A 23,364-nucleotide genomic window follows, 5' to 3' on the forward strand; every position below is an offset into this window, starting at 1 on the left:
GCGTTACGTCTGTACAACTACGGACGTGTCGAGAGTCGAGAGCAAACAGTCTATTACTCTACTGAGATATCTCCAATGTTTCAACGCGCTACAGAGCACATAGTGGTGGGTGGCCTGGTACCGCGCGCCGTGGAATTTGAATCCCCGCCAGACGTCATGGACGTCGAAGACCCCTAGAGGTCTCTGCACCATCGCGCCGTTAGCTGTGGCGGCGCGCGCCTCCTGGCCCGCTTTTTTAGGGGGAATCGAAACTCAATAAAGAAAAAAAAAAAAAAGCTCATCCAGTCAGTCTAATCTCGCTTACGTCGGTTTACACCTCGCTTCCGCTAGATTGCTTTCTTCCTGGTTCGTATACGAGTTTGTTTCCTTGTGACTCTGTTGTTCGGTCTTGTCGTATTCGTTCTGTCCTACGTTGGTCGTGTCCGTCCTTTTCCGTTGTGTTGTTGTTCGCGGGCCTCTCCGCGCCTTCCGTCGGTGCTACCCCGCGACCGTCCTGGTCCCAGTTGCAACAGGTGGGAGCAGCGTGTTACGCCCTGAGATTCGGATCACTCACCACATACCGTGTCCAGCCCTTTGTGCGATGACTACGGAACTCGTTTTGCCAATAATACACTGTGAGCGACGCGGACATACACACTTCGCCAGCCACTCGGCCAGCAGGTTCTGCAGGATTTACGTTTCCTAGGTCTTTGGGCAGCGAGTGTCAGTGCCAGGCTGTGGCCCACGGCATTCTCTGAGCGTCAGGCCATCGTCTGCCCCTGACCCTGCCACTACAACAGATGAGCCGTACTAAAGGACAGTGGACTCTCAATGTGGACATTCTCCAGGAAGAGGCTTGCCGTCTAGCCGTCGCTGATAGGTGCAACAAATGTGAACGAGGACGTCGTACCTATGATTCCGCGAAAAGGTGGTGGATACACTGCATCAAACCAGCTATTTGCTGCACGTTCGTGGTGGATGGACACGCAGGGCGCTTTGGCAACGATAGACCTCTGAGTTTTAGTACAAAGTCTTGCAGGAACTAGCGTCACAGTAATCTCCGCCACAGCGCCAAACGGCCAATCTCCGGACACAGACACAGCTCCTGCAGATCTCTGCTACCAGATTGGGAGGCACGCGGGTTCGATCGAGACTGCGAGATTCCATTCCAGAGGTTCGTGCTTCTCTTCATCACGTCGTCAGAGAATCGTAACAGGCGACTTATCACTGCAGTTGTTGCGGCGGACGGACAACATTAAGAGACAAGCACCCCAATCTCCCGTGTCCTCACAGGTTATTACCGCACTCTCTGTCAGACGACACATTCTTGGAGGCCGTCACAATGGAAGAAATGGGCATGGCCCCGTCGCGGGGCGCGAGAAACTAATCCCCTGGACATGATGGTCTTCCGATTGAATATTATGGCATCTTCTCTGACGTGATGGGGAACGTTCGGCAACAGATGTACTCCGAACCCCTGGTCCAAAATTTCGCGTCCCCCCCCCCCCCCCCGCGAATTTTGGTTCAAAATGGTTCAAATGGCTTTGAGCACTATGAGACTTAACTTCTGAGGTCATCAGTCCCCTAGAACTTAGAACTACTTAAACCTAACTAGCCTAAGGACATGACACACATCCATGATCGAGGCAGGCTTCGAACCTGCGACCGTAGCGGTCGAGAGATTCCACACTGTAGCGCCTAGAAGCGCTCGGCCACCCGGCCGGCGTGAATTTCGGGAGGGTGTGGTAAACCCCGTGACAAAACCCAACAGGGAGGTGTAGATCGCAAGACTCCCGCCTGTTGACATCAGCCAGTTCCGACTGCAAGCTGTTCGCATGCATACTTCGTGCTCGCCTCGTCGCTACTGTCACAGATACCACTCACGTCGACCAAGCATGTCTGGGAGGTGGCACTAATATATCTACATATGGCGTTAAACTCTTATGGACATGTCGTGGCGCTAATGTCGGCATGTGGCTTAGAAGGCGCCCTCGTGGCTGCTGACCCAGACCACGCGTTTAACCGAGTTGATCAGGCTTACTTAGAGAAGACGTGTCTGTCCCCAGTATCGGCTGGTGCGGTTCTCTGTCTCAGCCGCGTGGCCCCTTGCAATGTCCTGGTCAACGGCTACCGCGCGCCGCAGTTCACTGTTGACAGCTCAGTGTGACAAGGGTGCTTGCTGTCGGCCTTTCTCCTCGCCGTCGCTCTCGAGCCTCCACTTCAGGGTCCACGTCAGTGTTTGCGGGGCATTCGCCTCCGCAATGCGCGTATTACGTGTGGTGTCTGCGCCGACGATGTAGCTTTCTTGGCGAGGTCGGCAGAAGATCCATGTACGGCCGTCGCGTGGCTTTAGTGCTGCGGCGAGGTGGTCGGGAGCCGTGTCAACCTGCGCAAGTCGCGCTCAGTGGATGTGGGCAAAGAACTAAATATCAGTACGCTGCTGCCCAGTACCGAGATCCTGGCGATGGAATGTTTGGGAGTGACCTTCCGTGGGAACGTGCCCCGCACAGTAGCACCTATGTATCGCAGAGTACATAATACGATCGACGCGGATGTTCGTCTCATTTCGAACACTTGACTCGATTATGCAGGTACCTTTTGTCAATATCTACGTCGCCCCGAAACTTAATCATTACACACATAAGTTCTCCCAACACCCGCTACGGTGGCTGCTAAGTTACAGGTGGCCTTTGGTCATTTCGGCAGCGATAGTAGGGTATTCGAGACTATTCGAGACCCGTTACGAGACACTGACGTTGCCCACACACGCAGACGGCACTCGAATGATAAACGTGCAAAACAGGGCACGCGCTCTCATTTGCGGACGATGCATCGCCTACGTGCTTTGGACAAGCACACGCGCACCGGTACACCGATTCAGGAGGTGGCGCCCCAGTCCCTCCGGCCGCGTGTTCCTCTTGGACATATCGCGCCACCACTGAGTCACATCCGCACTTACATAGTCGACACGAGTTATCTGTTGGATGTTCTACGGACTACATGAGTTCCTACTTTCAGCGGACACTGCCTGCTGACGTGACTGAACATCGACATCAGGCGATTGGCTGGAGGAGGGTATGGGGTAACATACACTCGCCTTTCCTTCCCACTGCGGTGAGTGCGCTGTGGTACGTGCAAACGACTGGAAAATTTCCCACCCGACAACGTTTGCACACTACACATCTTGCCAGGGGCCGTGTCTGTCCCAGATGAGCAGCTGTCGACACGGTCATGCACCGTTTCGTGTGTGGTACGACTGCCGACTGCTGGCTCCTCACACGGCGCGTGTTGGCATCGTTGCTGCGACGGACGCCTCAGCCTGTAGAGCCCACCGAAGTGATCCACCGCGAAGTCACTTGCCACCCTGCCACTCGTCATGGCGCCGCGTTGTCATACTCTTTTAGGCAGGGCTTTGCAGAGTTCTTAGATTTTTGCTACTATTTAAGGAGCAACTACACGGTTTTATGGCGCAAGGCGTCGTATGGTTCGCTCTTTGCGAATTACTTGGGGTCGTTGTTTACGAACCCTCCAGACTGTTATGCCGTGGTCGGTTGATGAATTCTGTGTCGATTCCCAACGTTTCGTCTCTGACTGCGGGAGACATCTTCAAGGGGGTCCGTAGCTCAATGGAAGGTCCAACACACCCACTGGCTCGCTACTGACTACTTTTAAAAATTTAAAATAATATTTCATAAAACAATTACATTACCAATAAACTATAATATAAAAAATCAATTCTATAAAATATACTAAGACAAAATTCGACAAAATTATTTTTATTAAATAATTAAATAAACAAAAAATAAATATAATAAAATAAATAATCAAGATATCCTGATTTGCACAGAAAAATTTTCAGTGTAAATGAAGGACTTTACTAATAAGTTATATCTTGAAACTCTTTCTAGATACACTTTCCAGTACATCTACTATGTTACGACTTATCTCATCTAAATTGAAGCTAAATTAAAATAATAAAATAGAATAATCAATAATGAGAGCGACGGGCGATGTGTACACACCTCAGAGCCAATATCAGTTAAATTAAATAAATTAAATTACTATCAAATTCACCTTCATTAATAGTATTTCACCATCAAATCCGTTATAAACAAAAATCTATTGTAACCCACCTCCTCTTAATTATAAGCTGCACCTTGACCTGAAATACTTTATAATTATAAATCTTGAGAATTATAACTCTAAAAAGATTCTCTGATAACGGAGATATACAAACAAATAAATTAAGTAGAGTAAATCGTGTATTATCAATCACGGGGTAGGTTCCTCTGAATGGAATGAGATACCGCCAAATTCTTTGGGTTTAAAGACCTTAACTAATAGTACCCTGGTAAGTATAATTAACATTTAAAATAATAGGGTATCTAATCCTAGTTTATTATTCAAATTTCACAGATTCATAAAAAGAGCTATAAATAAATTTTAACATTTCACCTTACAAATTTATATTTTAAACCTAAAAATATAAATAACTGTTTTAACCAATAATATTCACTTGTATCAATCGTATAACTGCGGCTGCTGGCACGAATTATGCCGATACTAAATCAATTGCTAAATCCAAAATCACTTGATAATTAAATCAAATTACTGCAAAATAGAACATTTAGTTTAACAAAACTTACATATAATACAAAGAAAAAGTGAATAAATAAGCAAGAATAAAACTTTTGGAAACAAAATAAGAAATTTAAAAATTTATAAAAAATAAGAAAAAATAAATGATTTAAAGAAAAAAAAGAAAAGAAACACAAAAATAACAAAAAAAGAAGAAACGCACCCTAGAATGACCACAACAACTTCTCTATTATATATAAATAAAGATTAATATGGAGCATGTATACCGATAAATGTATTATATTCTTTCTTATTTAATCTTTCTTTTCACTAATAATAAAGAAAGATTAAATAATATAATAAATATATTTAATATAATTATGTAAATTAATGTAATATGTTATTAATATAGAATTAACTTTATATTAAGTTAACTTAAATATTAATTAGTTAAATAATCTAATTATAGATAAAATATTAAATTATATTATTATAATTAATATAATTAATTATATTAATATAAAATTTTATATTTAATAATATTAATTATATTTATTATATCCAATTATAATAATATTTAATATTACTTTACATATTATTATATAATTTATAATATAATAACCTATTTTAAGCTAAAAACATAAGTAGCTATAATCCTAGGTAAATAAATGTATTAAAATAATCATTTAATAATTATAAAATAACATTATAAGTATTTAAATTTAATTAAATGTAATATATTAATATAAATTATTTATTATATATAATATATATTCAGATTATCCTAACCGAGATAAATTAATTAGAAATAACCAAAATAATACATAAACAAATTTCTAAAAAAAATTTTTAATTTATATATTAAATATAAATGAAGTGCCTGATTAAAGGGTTACCTTGATAGGGTAAATCAAGTAAATAAAATTACCTTCATTAAAAAGTACATAAGACAGAATTAACTACCTCCTTTAGTATCAAAAACTAACGTGCATCATACACCTTAATGTAAAAAGTTAAGCTAAACAAGCTAATGGGTTCATACCCCATTTATAGAGGTATCAATCCTCTCCTTTTTAATGACCAACAACTCTACAAAACTTCTCTTCCTATCAACATTAATGATAGGAACGATCCTGTCCATTTCATCAAACTCCTGATTTGGAGTTTGAATAGGACTTGAGATCAACTTACTTTCATTTATTCCGCTCCTAACAAGAAATAAAAATATAATAATAAATGAATCATCAATTAAATATTTTATTGTCCAAGCAATAGCATCGACAATACTATTATTTTCAATTTTGCTGATTCAAATAAAGTATCCAATAGGATGAGAAACAGAATTTATTCCATCAATAATAATTAGATCTAGATTATTATTAAAGATTGGGGCTGCACCCTTTCATTTCTGATTTACAGAAGTAATAGGAGCTTCAAGATGAAATAACTGTTTAACACTAATAAAATGACAAAAAATTGCCCCAATAATAGTATTATCTTATTGTATTCAACTAAGAACTTTCATTTGAACAATTATTATTCTAAGAATTATTATTGGGGCAATAGGTGGTTTAAATCAAACATCGCTACGTCAACATCTAGCATATTCCTCAATTAGACATTTAGGGTGAATAATTAGATCCCTAACAGTTAGAGAAAACATTTGAGAACTATACTTTATTATTTATTCACTATTAAGATTAATTATGGTCCTATTATTTAAGCAAATAAATCTATTTTTTATAAATCAGATCTATTCAGCCAGAAATATAAAAACTGAAATTAAATTCATAATATTTTTATCCCTTTTATCATTAGGCGGTTTACCACCATTTCTTGGGTTTCTACCAAAATGAATTGTAATACAATCATTGATGGAAAATAACATAACAACTATTATAACAATTATGGTTGTATTAACTACAATTACACTTTATTATTATATACGTATTAGATTCTCAGCCCTAATTATATCATACACAGAAAATTCGTGATCTATAAAAATAAAGTCTCAAAAATCAAGAATTATTCTTCCTATAACAGTAATAATTTCAACAATAGGATTAATCTCAACATCAACCTTAATCTCATTATACTAAGGACTTAAGTTAAACAAACTAATAACCTTCAAAGTTATAATTAAAAGAATAATCTTTTAGGCCTTAGTAAAATTTTACACCTCTAGAATTGCAGTCTAGAATCATAATTGAATATAAGACCTAAAGTATGGTAAGAGAGAAACATCTCATAAGTAGATTTACAGTCTACCACCTTAAATTCAGCCATCTTACCGCAAAAATGATTATTCTCAACAAACCATAAGGATATTGGTACTTTATACTTCTTATTTGGAGCGTGAGCAGGAATAGTAGGAACATCAATAAGAATACTTATTCGTGCTGAACTTGGTCAACCAGGATCTCTAATTGGAGATGACCAAATTTATAATGTCATTATTACAGCCCACGCATTTGTAATAATTTTTTTATAGTAATACCTATTATAATTGGTGGATTTGGTAATTGACTCGTACCATTAGTAATTGGTGCACCAGATATAGCGTTCCCACGAATAAATAATATAAGTTTTTGATTACTACCGCCTTCACTTACCCTTCTTCTTACATCTTCTATAGTAGATAACGGTGCTGGTACAGGATGAACAGTTTACCCTCCTCTTGCAGGAGCTATCGCACATGGGGGGGCATCTGTAGACCTAGCTATTCTTGGTGCAGTAAACTTCATTACAACAGCAATTAATATACGATCAGAAAGTATAACTCTAGATCAAACACCTTTATTTGTCTGATCTGTAGCTATTACAGCCCTTCTCCTCCTTTTATCGCTTCCAGTATTAGCAGGGGCTATTACTATACTATTAACAGATCGAAATTTAAATACATCATTCTTTGACCCTGCGGGAGGAGGTGACCCAATTTTATATCAACACCTATTCTGATTCTTTGGGCACCCAGAAGTTTACATTTTAATTCTACCGGGGTTTGGAATTATTTCTCACATTGTATGTCAAGAAAGAGGAAAAATTGAATCATTTGGAACATTAGGTATAATTTATGCTATATTATCAATTGGACTAATAGGATTTATTGTATGAGCACATCATATATTCACAGTAGGAATAGACGTTGACACATGAGCATACTTTACATCAGCAACAATAATTATTGCTGTACCTACAGGAATCAAGGTATTCAGATGATTAGCTGCACTATATGGAACTAAATTCAAATTCAATCCACCGTTATTATAAGCTTTAGGATTTATTTTTCTATTTACAATTGGTGGACTAACAGGATTAGTATTAGCAAATTCATCACTTGACATCATATTACATGATACATATTATGTAGTAGCCCACTTCCATTATGTGTTATCCATAGGAGCAGTATTTGCAATCATAGGAGGTGTTATTCAATGATACCCATTATTTACAGGATTAACTATAAATAATACATGATTAAAAATCCAATTTACAATTATATTTATTGGAGTAAACTTAACATTTTTCCCTCCGCACTTCCTAGGACTAGCAGGAATACCACGACGATATTCAGACTATCCAGACGCATATACATCATAAAATGTAGTATCAAGAATTGGGTCCACAATTTCTATTGTAGGAATCATTATATTCATTGTAATTATATGAGAAAGAATGGTTACAAACCGGGCAATCATATTTAGAGCTAATATAAGAAGATCAACAGAATGACTACAAAATAACCCACCTGCGGAACACAGTTACTCAGAGCTACCATTAATTTCTAGATTCTAATATGGTAGATTAGTGCAGTAGATTTAAGCTCTACAAATAAAGGTTTGACCTTTTATTAGAAAAATTAATTAATGGCAACATGATCAAATTTATACCTTCAAGATGGAGCTTCACCATTAATGGAGCAACTATCATTCTTCCATGATCATACTATGGTCGTATTATTATTAATTACAGTAATTGTAGGCTATGCCCTAAGTTACATATTATTCATTGCCTATACAAACCGAAACATACTTCACGGGCATTTCATTGAAACAATCTGAACAGCACTACCAGCAATTACACTAATTTTTATTGCACTACCATCATTACGACTACTATATTTACTTGATGATTCAGTAGACGCAATAATTACAATTAAAACAATTGGACGACAATGATATTGAAGATATGAATATTCAGACTTTATAGATGTAGAAATTGACACTTATATAACGCCAGAACAAGACTTAGAAAACGACGGATTTCGACTTCTAGATGTAGATAACCGAACAATTTTACCAATAAATACAGAAGTACGAGTATTAACAAGAGCATCAGACGTTCTACACTCATGAGCAGTGCCTGCATTAGGAGTTAAAATTGACGCAACGCCAGGTCGACTAAACCAAGGAACATTTACAATAAACCGGCCTGGACTATTCTTTGGACAATGCTCAGAAATCTGTGGAGCAAACCACAGATTTATACCAATTGTAATTGAAAGAACTTCAGTAAACTTATTTATCAAGTGATTATCTAAGATAATCTAAGGAGTTAGTTAAAGTATATAACATTAGAGTGTCAATCTAAAATAACTAAATAATTAGTACACCTTGAAATACATCAGATGACTGAAAGTAAGTAATGGTCTCTTAAACCAAAAAATAGTAATTAACGACTACTTCTGATGGGGAATTCAATCCAAGTCCCTCAAATATCCCCTCTCATATGATTCTCCCTATTTATTATATTTTCGACCACATTAATTTTATTTAATCAAATAAACTTTTTCTCATTTAAACCAAACCTTATTAAAAGAGCAGAAAAAAGAACAATTGATATAAAGAACTTGAACTGAAAATGATAACAAACTTATTTTCAACATTTGATCCATCAACTAATGTCTTCAATTTATCATTAAACTGAACGAGAACATTCCTAGGATTATTATTAATCCCATCAATATTTTGACTTACACCATCACGAATTAATATTATTTGAAATAAACTAAACTTAACCTTACACAATGAATTTAAAACATTGCTAGGACCAAAATCATTTAATGGAACAACATTCATCTTCATTTCAATCTTTATTATAATACTATTTAATAATTTCATAGGATTATTCCCTTACATCTTTACTAGAACAAGACATATAGCATTAACATTTGCAATTGCTCTACCTATATGATTAAGATTTATATTATTTGGATGAATTAATCATACAAATCACATATTTGCACACCTTGTTCCACAAGGAACTCCACCTGCATTAATATCACTTATAGTATTAATTGAAACAATTAGAAATGTCATTCGACCAGGTACACTAGCAGTACGACTAGCAGCAAATATGATTGCAGGACACTTACTATTAACGTTACTAGGAAATACAGGACCATCTATAGCAATAAACTTAATTTCACTATTAATTATTGGACAAATACTTCTATTAATTCTAGAATCAGCAGTAGCAATAATTCAGGCCTATGTTTTCTCAATTTTAAGAACTTTATATTCTAGAGAAGTATACTAAACTTATGTTAACAACTCACTCAAACCACCCATTCCACTTAGTAGATTACAGACCTTGACCACTAACAGGAGCAATTGGAGCAATAGTTCTAGTATCAGGATTAGCAAAATGATTTCACCTATTTAACATTAACTTATTTATAATTGGATTTGGAATTACACTTCTAACTATAATCCAATGATGACGAGATGTAGTCCGAGAAGGAACATACCAAGGACTACATACAGGATTTGTATCAATTGGATTACGATGAGGAATAATTTTATTTATTGCATCAGAAGTACTATTTTTTGTTTCATTTTTCTGAGCATTTTTTAGAAGAAGACTAGCACCTACTATTGAACTAGGAATATTATGACCCCCAATAGGAATTCAACCTTTCAATCCTATACAAATTCCATTACTTAATACAGCTATTCTTTTAGCGTCAGGAGTAACAGTAACATGAGCAGATCATAGTCTAATAGAATCTAATCATACTCAAGCATTACAAGGATTATTCTTCACAGTACTACTAGGACTATACTTCACTATACTTCAAGCATATGAATATTGAGAAGCACCCTTCACCATTGCAGACGCAGTTTATGGATCAACATTCTTTGTTGCAACAGGATTTCATGGTCTACATGTAAGTATTGGAACAATTTTCTTATCAACATGTCTACTTCGACATTCAATAAATCAATTCTCACCAAGACACCACTTTGGGTTTGAAGCAGCAGCATGATACTGACACTTTGTAGACGTAGTATGATTATTCTTATATATTTCTATTTATTGATGAGGTAGATAATTGTTTTTCTAGTATAAATAGTACATTTGACTTCCAATCAAAAAGCTTGATATAAATCAAGAAAAACAATCCTAATTTTATCTACAAGAATTTTTATTAGATTTATTATTCCAATAATTGTTATAATCCTTGCAACAATATTATCAAAAAAATTAATTAATGACCGAGAAAAAAGATCACCATTTGAGTGTGGATTTGACCCAAAAAGATCAGCACGGATACCATTCTCACTTCGATTCTTCTTAATTGCAGTAATTTTCTTAATTTTTGATGTAGAAATCGCATTAATCCTTCCAATTGTAATTATTTTTAAAACTTCAGACATTATAATCTGGACAGTATCAACAATATTTTGACTGTAGCGAGCCAGTGGGTGTGTTGGACCTTCCATTGAGCTACGGACCCCCTTGAAGATGTCTCCCGCAGTCGGAGACGAAACGTTGGGAATCGACACAGAATTCATCAACCGACCACGGCATAACAGACCGGATAATTATAATGGACATGATACTTCCGGCCGTGAAAGTCTACATTTTAGAACCCTCCAGAGTATTGGATTGTAACGAGAGTGAGAAGAGATTAAAGATATAGCACAGGATGGACTGATGAGAGATATCAACGATAATTCTAGGGTGTTGCACTCTCGCTGAACGAGAAGACGACTAGGACATCCCGCCGTCTGGCTGCTGTGGACAGCCCTAGAAGAAGCTTAAAGAAAAATATAAAATAAAAGAAATAAAAGATAACAAAAATATCGTACCCTTTGTTTTATCTGTTAAAAAAAAAACAATCAGAGTTGTTCGTGGGCGGAGTCTGAAGCGGAGGCAAACATCCGTCCTAGTTAGCTTAGGGTGAAAGTGGCCGTGGCACTAGAGATCGTTTTTGTTTGTAGATTAGATAGGTTTTTTGGAGTAGCAGGAGTGTTATGTGCCAACGCCTGAAGTGGAAGGGGTCTAGGGCAACAAAAAAGTAAAAAAAGAACAAAAAGTACAAAATAAAAATAAGCAGAAGGCCTAAGTTTGAATTGGGATCTGGCTCAGATTTTCAGCTTGTGCCAGTGGTATAAATCAATGTCCACTGGTAGCCAATGTCTTTAATTCCTCTGTGTCTTCGAAAACTAATCATATTATACTCATAAGACAGTAGTTTCTTGCAAACAGGACAGACAAACAAAACGATTTAATTGTTAATTTTATGCTGTTATGATTTACAGTATTTTGATACAAAGTTTGAAGTTTGCTCACAGGGACAATTTTCGCCAAAATCGCTTATGGAATGCTTCCGCTGAGGTTTAGGGGCTTATAGTCCAATCTGAGGCTGTTTCTTGACCAGAAGTGTCTTGTATAAAACTACAAATTTGCTCGTCTCGACTTCACCTACATCACTGTCGAAGACTGTAAACATCCTCTCTCTCTCTCTCTCTCTCTCTCTCTCTCTCTCTCTCTCTCATGTACGTGTACAGACAAACAAATGATTAAAATTTCAGAAAAATTGGACGATTTATTCAAGAGACTGGGCAAGTCAATAACGCGTTTGTTCACCTCTGCCCTTATGGAAGTAGTTATTCGGCTGGGCATTGACTGATAGAGTTGGTGGAAGTCCTCCTGAGTGGTGTCCTGCCAAATTCTATCCAACTGGCGCGTCAGATCGTCAAAATCCCGAGCTAACTGGAGGGTCCTGCCGATAGCGTTCCAAACGTTCTCAATTGGAAAGAGATCCGATGGCCGAGGTAGGATTTGGTGAGCACGAAGGCAAGCAGTAGAAACGCTCGGCGTGGGCCGGCGGACATTTTCTCGATCAAATGTAAGGCCAGGAGGACTTGGCACGAAGAACAGCAAAACGAGCGTAAAATGTCGTCGACGTACCGCTGCGCTTTAAGTGTGTCCTCCTACGGCATCCCAGACCATCACTCCTGACTGTCAGGCCGAATGCAGGCGACAGTCATGTTGGCATCCCACCGCACCACTGTCCTGGACGTCGGGGCTCAGTCTGAAAGGGAACTCATCAATCAAGACAATTCTGCTCCAGCCAATGAGAGGCCAGGCCGAACCTGTCCATCACCACTGCAGAGGGGCTTGTGGTGTACATAGGCCAACGGCTGTCACCGCAAAAGACACTGTGAGCTCAGCCCTCTTTATGTGAACCTCCTACAAATTGTACTTGTGGTGACTGGAGCACCGATCCGTGATAAAGATGATCCCGGGGCTCTGAGTGCCTCTCCGACGATTGCTCGTCCCTCACTTTCTGCCGCCTCTGCAGATGAACCGCTTCCTTGTTGCGCTGTGTTCGGCCACGGTTCACCCAGTCCTGCCGCCATCGTCGAATGGTGGCATCGCTTCTGTTCAAACGTCGAGCGATTCGCTGATTACTTCAACCAGATTATGTGAGTCCAACTGCACGTTCTCTCTCAAATACCGACGTCTTCGTATATTGTTCACGACCTTTTCTACGCGTCGTAGTTACTGTCCAGCTGAGTCACGGAATCGGCAAGTTCCTTGTTTACCGGACTTGCCAGGCACGTGGTGAAACTTTCTGGAACGTCACACATGCATCCATCGGCCGTCAAAGTTTACGTTTTTCAATTTCCGTCGATACCTACATGAATATCAAATTGTGACCAATATGTATAACTCCTTCGTTGTTTTTTTGTGTTAGAATACATATCAGGCGGACACGTTCAAAAATTGGTTCAAATGGCTCTGAGCACTATGGGACTCAACTGCTGAGGTCATTAGTCCCCTAGAACTTAGAACTAGGTAAACCTAACTAACCTAAGGACATCACAAACATCCATGCCCGAGGCAGGATTCGAACCTGCGACCGTAGCGGTCTTGCGGTTCCAGACTGCAGCGCCTTTAACCGCACGGCCACTTCGGCCGGCGCGGACACGTTCATGAGTTTACTCTGATGAGGATATGGCCAGAGTCATGGTGTACAGTTTGGCGTGAATTGTTTAATATTCCTAAGACCATTTATGTGTATGGTGAAAATGCTTTGAAAAGTTTTCGTTCAAGGTGTTACTGGATTCCACCGAAACAGCAACAGAAGTGGTGAACTGTTCTGGTCTGGCGTTGCAACCTTTTTTCCGAATTTCATTTGTATTTCTGTTGTACCACGTTCAGCTTTGCTCTTTTACCAAAGCATAGTACGTTTTACATGACTTAACTTGTTTAATATGCTAATGTAGTTGTAATTGCGATAGTTTGCTAGTCAGAGTCTATTACTGAACAAAATAAACTAAGGACAAGGCACGTGAGGAAACTTGTCGCTTGTGACCTCGGTGTTGAGCGCCCGTAAGCTCCTTTCAGGAAACTTGTGGAATATCATAGTTACTGTGAGTATATTACATTTTTTCAGTTTTGTTTTTGCAAGACCGCACAATTTCGCTTTCATCAGCTGTAACTGGATTGTGGCACTGAAAAAACCTGTAGTCACTTCTGTCAGCTGGCCGGTGTGGCCGTGCGGTTCTAGGCGCTTCAGTCTGGAACCGCGTGACCGCTACGGTCGCACGTTCGAATCCTCCCTCGGGCATGGATGTGTGTGATGTCCTTAGGTTAGTTAGGTTTAATTAGTTCTAAGTTCTAGGCGACTGATGACCTCAGAAGTTAAGTCGCATAGTGCTCATAGCCATTTGAACCACTTGAACTTCTGTCTATATTTAAAAAAGTGTTCTATTTGCGTATTATAATTTTCCATACACTCGTTTCGATATCTTGAACTATACATGAAATGTAATAAATTTTTAAAAATAAATCACTTTTACTGTAATGGAGTGCGCCTACGTGAAAATGTTTGCATTTTCTCTAGATTGGAGATAGGTATAGACCTCCTCCGAAATCCAAAGCCAAAGACAGTCTGTACATTTACGTTTATATACATATTCCGAAAGCCACCGTGTGGCGAAGTGTACCACCACATCCGACGGCTAGTCGTTTCCTTTCGCGGTCCACTCGCGAATACGGCGAGGGAAGCAGGGCTGCCTACAGCCCCCCCCCTCCCCCCTCCCCCGAACCACCCTTAATCTCCCTTGTATTATCTCCGCAGTCCGTAGAGAAAATGTGCATTGGGGGCAGTAGAATCGTTCTGCAGTTGGCCTCAAATGCCCGTTCTCTAAATTTCGTCATGGTGCTCCTCGAAAACAGCGTCCTCTTCCCTCCAGCGTTTGTCATTTAACTTCGCCAGGCATCTCCATAAAACTTGCGCGCTAACTCTGCGCTCCGATCTTCGTCAGTGGGACACCGTGTCTAGCGCTTTTTGGAATCTAGGGACAAGAAATCTGTCTGGTGCCCTCCAGTGAGAGTTTGTACGAGGTGTCGTGTGCGAAAGCGGCAAGCAGAGCTTCGCACGAGCGATGCTTTATAAATCCGTGCTGTTTGTGGACAGAAGCTTTTCTGTCTCAAGAAAATTTGTTATATTCAGAGTCAATTACGCAGGTCTGTAATTACGCAGATCCATTGTTTTACCCTTTCGTATGTGCAGGAGTCACCTGCACTTATTTCCAGACTTTACAGATGCTTTGGGCTTTTCGCTGGGCGGGAGTTTCACGATTTATGCGTTTCAAGTAAGGGGTCATTGACGTAGAGTACTCTCTGTAAAACGTAACTGTTGGACCTTGCCAACTATACGTTTGCAACTCTCCTAGTCGTTCCTCTAGGCCACGGATGCCTATTTTTATCTCCTCCATGCGGGAGGTGTACGACAGTCAAACGACGGTGTGTTTGTACGATCCTCCTGCGTCAGTGGTTTCTTAAACGTGAAATTTAAAACGTCAGCTTTCCTCTTGCGAGTAGACAGAGAGTGACTTTACCTGTGTCCATAATTTTCTTGGCTTCTCGCCGAGATTTTTCGCTAAGGTCTGACGGTGGAAGTTGTATGTACCTCTCGACATCGGCGCGTTATTTTCTGACCCAACAGTGCAACAATCTCTGGTTCTTCAGCATTTTCCAGATCTGACTATTAAGCAACGGAGGGTCCTTACCTTTGCTATCCACGTACTTGGCACGAACGTCTCCAGAGTGCGATTTTCAATTTATATTTTTCGCGTATTTCCTCTACGTCAGTCATATTGCAGCTAAATGATGTGCATCCGTTGTCTAAGTGGGATGCTAACGACTGCATCTTTTTCTAGCATGGAATACTCTCCTAGCCAACTAGACTGATTTATTAACTCGCTGTGGCCGAGTGGTTCTAGACCCTTCAGTCCGGAACCGCGCTGCTGCTACGATCGCAGGTTCGAATCCTGCCTCGGGCAGGGATGTGTGTGATGTCCTTATGTTAGTTAGGTTTAAGTTGTTGTAAGTCTACGGGACTGATCACCTCCGATGTTAAGTCCCATAGTGCTTAGAGCCATTTGAGCCATTTATTAACTTTAGTAACCACCATCATTATTATAACGTCATTATCAGTAATCCCTGTCTCTATACCGACAGTATCAATAAGATCACGCCCATTTGTGGCTACAAGGTTTAAAGTATTTCAGTTGCATATGGGTTGTCTAACTAGTGGTTTTAGGAAAACATGCTCAAAGTACTTGTCAAGACTGCCTATCTGTACCAGTTGCAGTTAATCCATAGACGTCCCAGTCCGTTCTTAGCAGATTTAAGTCAACACCAACTACCACTGCACATTTTTGGTATTTCCCCGCTACTGAGTACAGACTTTTCTTGAATGATCCTACAACGACCTCAACTGAAACAATATTTTTGTCGACACCAACGAACACTACCCCGCCTGTAGCATCTAACCTGTCTTTGCGTTATACGTTCCATGTTAACATACACATGTTTCATACTCAGCAATGTATGAACCTATGTGCAACGAACGCAGTCTCACGGTGTCTTCTATTTTTCATTGCGAATTTCATGCTGTACGTTACTTAATTAGGAACTATCACAGTAATTATAGCCATTAATGATAAGATGGGCAGTTCACAATGAAGCTAACATGTCAGAATCGAAAATATTTTACCGAATACTTCACGTAAAACTGTTTCATAAAAAACGCAGAGCAGCTGGCGTTCGTGCGACGCCCTGCTGTTGCTGGAACTGCTGGGAACTGCCCGCTGGCCCTCCGCCCCCACACCGACGCTCATCCGGCCCCTGGCGACGTTTCCGCTGCTCGCTTTGGCCGCTGCTGCTGTTGACAAGACAAGCTATCTTTTCCTTTGCACGAAACATCAGCTCCTACTGCCACGAACTACAGTTTCATTTGAAAAAGCGAAGTTGATACTGTGGCAATTAACATACGTACGACAAAAGACTACATTTCCTTTCCTGCTTACTTTCTGCAAACTGATCAGATGTAAACAGAATTACGGAATCTTAAATGACGTCGGAAGTATTTAAGGTAAATAGCGTTGTTGAGTTATTCCGTATGTATTGGGCAGAACGGAGTAACATCAAGCTTATCAAATAACACAGCCCGAGCTGTGTTGAAGATTATTTTTTGTACACTTTGTTGAGCATAAAATAGTTTTGTAACTATATTTGAATAAATATTAATTTTATATGAATTTACAGGTTTTTCGACAGCGTGCAAATGTCATGAAGATATTTTGATGGAATAGATCTTTTCTTGGGCCGACACCTTTGTCTTTGCATAATGTTTCGCAGAAGCGTTATTTTGCTCATCTGTACCTTTGTGGCAGTAATCGCAACTACTGACCACAGTGCTCCAGATTCCATTACAGGTAAAAAATTTACGTTTTTGTCTGGGCATAGTAATGAATACCAATATCATGGCAAGGAATGAAATACATGTTCAATTTTCTCATCTATTTGCTTCCCTTTTTTTTTAGGATCTGATTCTGAAGTTACAATCTATCGTCTAAGAACCGAAAAACCAGGTTAGTATTTGTTTTTGGCATTTCTACTAACGTTTCACGGTTCAGGAAATTAATTTGGTGCTGACTTCGTCTTTTAATAAGTGCTTTGAGTCAGAGTGTAATGACTTTTACTGTATCATTGCATTTGATATTATAGACTAATGAATTTTAGTGTCTCATCGCTTTTGATATTATAGAGTATACTAGTTCGAATGTTAATCACTTATATGTTGCATACATGTTACATAGATCCTTATTAGCAATAGTCGTACCTGACTGTTGGACGTGTCAGTACCATTTACACACTGATATCTGAAAAATGTTTACTAACATTTACGTATATCATTCGACATCCGCTGCATCCTATGTGTCCGAATAAAATGTGTCGAGAAACATTGGGTATTTTCGTAAGTTGTGCGCCGCAAAAACCGTATTTTGTAGCACAGCATCAGTTGCAATGACTTTGCATTCTTAATTTTTATCTGAGATATCCTCGCTCAAAGAATCATTCTCCTCGAGTTTTATTGTATAACAACGTGGATGAACGCATACTTTCGTAAATTTACGGAAGTTGCAAGTACTGTACGTAACAAATTTCGTAGTAAAAAGGCGTTTGTCTTTCTGGCTGTAGTATAAGTGAATTTTATCTTCAACTGGAGTACATATTATCTGCATTTATCGTAAATTAACACTATTTTCGAGTTTGTTAGAGGCTATAACCTCCAAAAATGTTTCGGGAAATTACTAACTCTGAAACGAAATTTTTCTGTTGTTTAAATAAGAGTGTCAGTTTGCGAAATAATTTCTTCAGTCTTCAGTAGAAGGAGTGTCACCGTTTGCGTAACACATCCAGAAATTAAAGGACAAGCAGTAACATTATTTTGAAGTTACACTGAAGCGCCAAAGAAACTAGTATAGGCATGCGTATTCAAATACAGAGATATGTAAACACGGAGAATGGCAGGTTATCAAGATTTAAGTGAGTTTGAAAGTGGTGTTATAGTCAGCACACGAGCGATAGGACACAGTATCTCCGAGGTAGCGATGAAGTGGGGATTTTCGCTTTCGACCTTTTCACGAGTGTACCACCAATGTCAGTAATCCAGTAAAACATCAAGTCTTCGACATTGCTGTGGCCTTAAAAAGATCTTGTAAGAAAGGCGACTGAAGAGATTCGTTCAACGTGACAGAAGTGCGGCCCCTTCCGCAAATTGATGCAGATTTCAATGCTGGGCCATCAACTAATGTCAGCCTGCGAACCATTCAACTAAACGTCTTCGATATGAGCTTTCCGAGCCGAAGGTCCCATCGTCTACCCTTGATTACTACACGACACAAAGCTTTGCGCCTCGTCTGGGCCCGTCAACACCGACACTGGACTTTTGATGAGTGGAAACATGTTGCCTGGTCGGACGAGTCTCGTTTCAAATTGTATCGAGTGTATGAACGTGCACGTATATGAGGACCACTGGTGGAGGCGCCGTAATGGTGTGGGACGTGTGCATTTGGAGTGATATGGAAACCTGATACGTCTAAATACGACACTGACAGGTGACACGTTCCAAAGCATCCTGTCTGATCATCTGCATCCATTTATGTCCATTGTACATTCCGACGGACTTGGGCAATTCCAGCAGTACAATGGGACACCCCACACGTCCAGAATTACTACAAAGTGGCTCCAGAATCACTCTTCTGAGTTTAAACACTTCCGTTGGCCACCAAACTCCCCAGACATGAAGATGATTGCGCATATCTTGGATGCCTTGCAACGTGCTATTCAGGAGAGATCTCCACCCACTGGTACTGTTGCTGACTGTATAATGGTTCGACAGAGATTTCAGAACCAGATTTTAAATTGTAAGACATTTCAAAGGGTGGATGTAAACTTCGACTGCAATTTTTTGGTTACGAGCTTCAGATTAAAAATGAAGGAATTGCAAAAAGGTAGGAAATTAAGGAAATGGGACCGGGATAGGTTGAAAGAACTAGAGATTGTTGAGAGTTTCAGAGGGAGCATTAGGCAATGGTTGACTAGAACAGCGAAAAGTAATACAACAGAAGAAGAATAGGTAGCTTCAACAAACAAATTAGTGAAGGCAGCAGTGGATCGAATAGGTAAAAAGACAAGGCCTAGTAGAAATCCTTCGATAATACAAGAAATATTTAACTTATGGAGGGAGAAAATATAAAAATGCAGCTAATCAAGCAGGTGAAAGGGAATAGAAACGTCTTTCAATGATACTGATAGGAAGAGCAAAACGGCTAAGTTGGAATGGCCACAGGACAAATGTAAGGATTTAAAAGCAAATATCACCAGAGGAAAGATAGATACTGCCTACGGGATACTTAAAGAAACATTTGGAGAAAAGAGAAGGATCTGTATGAATATCAGGAGAGCTCACGTAGGAAACCAGTCCTAAGCAAAGAAGGGGAAGCAGAAATGTGGAAGGAGTACAGTGGCATGGCAAAAGTGGGGGGATGCGATATGCATATATACAGATGGCGGTGGTATCGAATGCACAAGGTACAAAAGGGCAATTCATTAGTGGATCTAATACTACTCTGGAATTTCATGTGAAAAGGTTTCCGACTTCATTATAATCACACGACGGAAATTAACATACTTTGAACACGGGAAACGGTAGTTGGAGCTAGACGCATAGGACGTCCATTTCGGAAATCGTTAGGGAATTCAGTGTTCCGATATCCACAGTGTCAAGTGTGTGCCCAGAAAACCACATTTCAGGCATTACTTCTCACCATAGATTACACAGTGCTTGACGGCCTTCACGTAACGACCAAGAGCAGCGGCGTTTGCGTAGAATTTTCGTTAACAGGCAAGCAACATTACGTGAAGTAACGGCAGAAATCAGTGCCGAACGTACGACGAACGCATTCATTAGGAGAGTGCGGCGAAATTTGATATTTACGGGCCACGGCAGCAGTTGACCGAAAAAAATTATTCAAATGGCTCTAAGCACTATGGGACTTAACATCTGAGGTCATCAGCCCCTAGACTTAGAACAACTTAAACCTAACTAACCTAAGGACGTCACACACATCCATGCCCACTGCTGGATTCGAACCTGCGACCTTAGCAGCAGCGCGGTTCCGGACTGAAGCGCTTAGAACCTGTCGGTGACAGCGACCGGCAGTCGATCGATGCTAGTGTATTTACTAACTGCACGACGCCGCCTGCAGCGCCTCTCCTGGGCTGGTGACCATATCGACTGGACCCTGGACGAATGATGAACCATGGGCTGATGAGATGAGTCCCCATTTCATTTGATTGGACCTGATGGTAGGGTCAGAATGTGGTGTAAAACCTCTCGAAGCCATGTATCCATGTTGTCGACGAAGCACTGTGCAAGCAGGTGGTGGTTCCATAATGGTGTCGGCTGTGTTTACATGGAATGTCTGGGACCTGGTTATGTCCGGCTGCTTGGAGAACTTTTGCAGCCATTCGTGGACTTTATGTTTCCAGACAATAACGGAATATTTATGTATGACAATGTGCCCACGTCATGACGCTACAATTGTTCGAAATTGGTCTGAAGAACATTCTGGACAATTTCAGTGAATTATCTGGCCACCAAGGTCGCCCGACATGAATCCCATCGAACGTTTATGGGAGATAATCGAGAGGTCTGCTTGTGCACAAAATCCTGCACCGGCAACAACTTCGGAAGTATGGACGGCTGTAGAGGCACCATGGCTCAGTACTTCTCCAGGAATTGTCCAACGACTTGTTGAGTCCACGCCATGTCGAGTTACTGCAGTACGCCAGGCAAAAGGAGTTCAGACACTTAGGAGCAGCCCAAGACTTCTGTAACCCCAGTGTGCATAGAGGAGCAGTACAAGGGAGATTACAGGACTGGGAGAGAACTCAGATGGAAGTAAGATGGCAGATATGCTACTTCGCGAAGAGTTGTTCCCAAAGCTGCTATTTCCACATAAATTCCTGACTTCGCTTCAAATGAAATTCTTTCATACCATAGAACTAGTTAAATCTTAGATTTACATAATTCACCGCACAGTGAGCACTCACAACAAAATTAGATCCACATATTAAGAAATTTAGGTCAATAGCAAAAACATAGGAAAAAATCAAAACTGTACCCTGTTTTCCATAAGTAAAATAAGACTTAGAAAATGTGACATACCGATAAAAAACTGCGCCTGGACAAGAAATCGGAAGAATCTTTTTTTCTCTTAGCAGCTGATGAAGATATAGAAGCCACATGTGTTTCACACACACACAGGGAGGAAAAATTAAAACAAAAACTTAAAAATATATAAAGATGATTAAGAGTTTACATTATGTAACTTGTTGAAAACCAATATGCATATCGTTTTCAAACTTTTATGTACTAAGTACTGAGTAATAATCCAGTTTCAGAGAATACCATATATTTTTTAACTCATAAAATATCTTGTATGATATTGCAGTTTAATTTCAGGTGAAATTTCTCTAATTTCAGGACAAATGTTCCGAGATGATCATGTAGCAAAACTAGCAGCTAATCTTGAAGAAATAATAATGGAACGTGACCATGGTAAGTTAAACATATTGACTTATCAGCAGCTAAGCTTGGTACATAGTAGGGAATTACAGCCCAGTAGCTTTCACTCTTTATGTCAGTAACAGAATGCAGATCAAGTGTTATATGAATAAGGAGCAAGAGTTGTGAATTTTGCTTAATTTCAGAAGCCGGGTTTTGACATTTAGAGTGCTCTGTAATGAAATAAAATATGAGCATTCTCAGATAAAAAGAAATATAATGTGATAGAAATAAAGATGATACATGAATAAGACTGTGAAACAACGTATAGACACAAAGAAATGAATACAACAACAACAAAATAAGAATAAAGATAATGGTGGCAAGGACAATAGACGATTGCTGTTTTTGGTGTCCTGCAAAATATATATATAATAATATATATAAATAAAACAATCAGGAGTAAACAGTTTCCCACCGCATCGCTTAGCTGCTTTCTCAGAGTCCTTTCCAGTAGTTTTGCGTTGGCTCTGGAATGACCTCCCTTGTTATATCAGGGAACCGTGTAATGGCTCCAGCTTCAAAAGACAATTTACGACATATGTGCTCTAGCAACAATAATTTCTGCTTTTGTTCCTGTGCACACTCGCTACTGTATAATAACTTAGTATCGGTCTTTCCAACCACATCTTCCTAATTTCTACATCTACATCTACATACATACTCTGCAATCCACCATACGGTGCGTGGCGAAGGGTACCACGTACCACAACTCGCATATTCTCTCCCTGTTCCACTCCCAAACAGAACGAGGGAAAAATGACTGCCTATATGTCTCTATACGAGCCCTAGTCTCTCTTATCTTATCTTTGTGGTCTTTCCGCGAAATGTAAGTTGGCGGAAGTAAAATTGTACTGTAGTCAGCGTCAAATGCTGGTTCTCTAAATTTCCTCAGTAGCGATTCACGAAAAGAACCCCTCCTTTCGCCAGCCGTTGTGGCCACGCGGTTAAAGGCGCTTCAGTCTGGCACCGCGCGACCGCTACGGTCGCAGGTTCGAATCCTGCCTCGGGCATGGATGTGTGTGATGTCCTTAGGTTAGTTAGGTTTAAGTAGTTCTATGTCTAGGGGACTTATGACCTAAGAT

General features: G+C 39.9%; 1 protein-coding gene across 1 annotated transcript in view; it reads left to right on the plus strand.

Moving 5' to 3' along the window:
* Positions 1–23,364, plus strand: part of LOC126416585 (uncharacterized) — a 418,464-nt gene that overhangs the window by 65,660 nt on the left and 329,440 nt on the right. Inside the window, exons 2-4 of the mRNA XM_050084337.1 lie at positions 17,410–17,579; positions 17,688–17,735; positions 22,199–22,273. Coding sequence (XP_049940294.1) covers positions 17,492–17,579; positions 17,688–17,735; positions 22,199–22,273 — 211 coding nt within the window. The 5' untranslated portion in view covers positions 17,410–17,491. The remainder of the gene's footprint in view (positions 1–17,409; positions 17,580–17,687; positions 17,736–22,198; positions 22,274–23,364) is intronic.

Source organism: Schistocerca serialis, chromosome 8, assembly GCF_023864345.2.
Source record: "Schistocerca serialis cubense isolate TAMUIC-IGC-003099 chromosome 8, iqSchSeri2.2, whole genome shotgun sequence".
Taxonomy (NCBI): Eukaryota; Metazoa; Arthropoda; class Insecta; order Orthoptera; family Acrididae; genus Schistocerca; species Schistocerca serialis.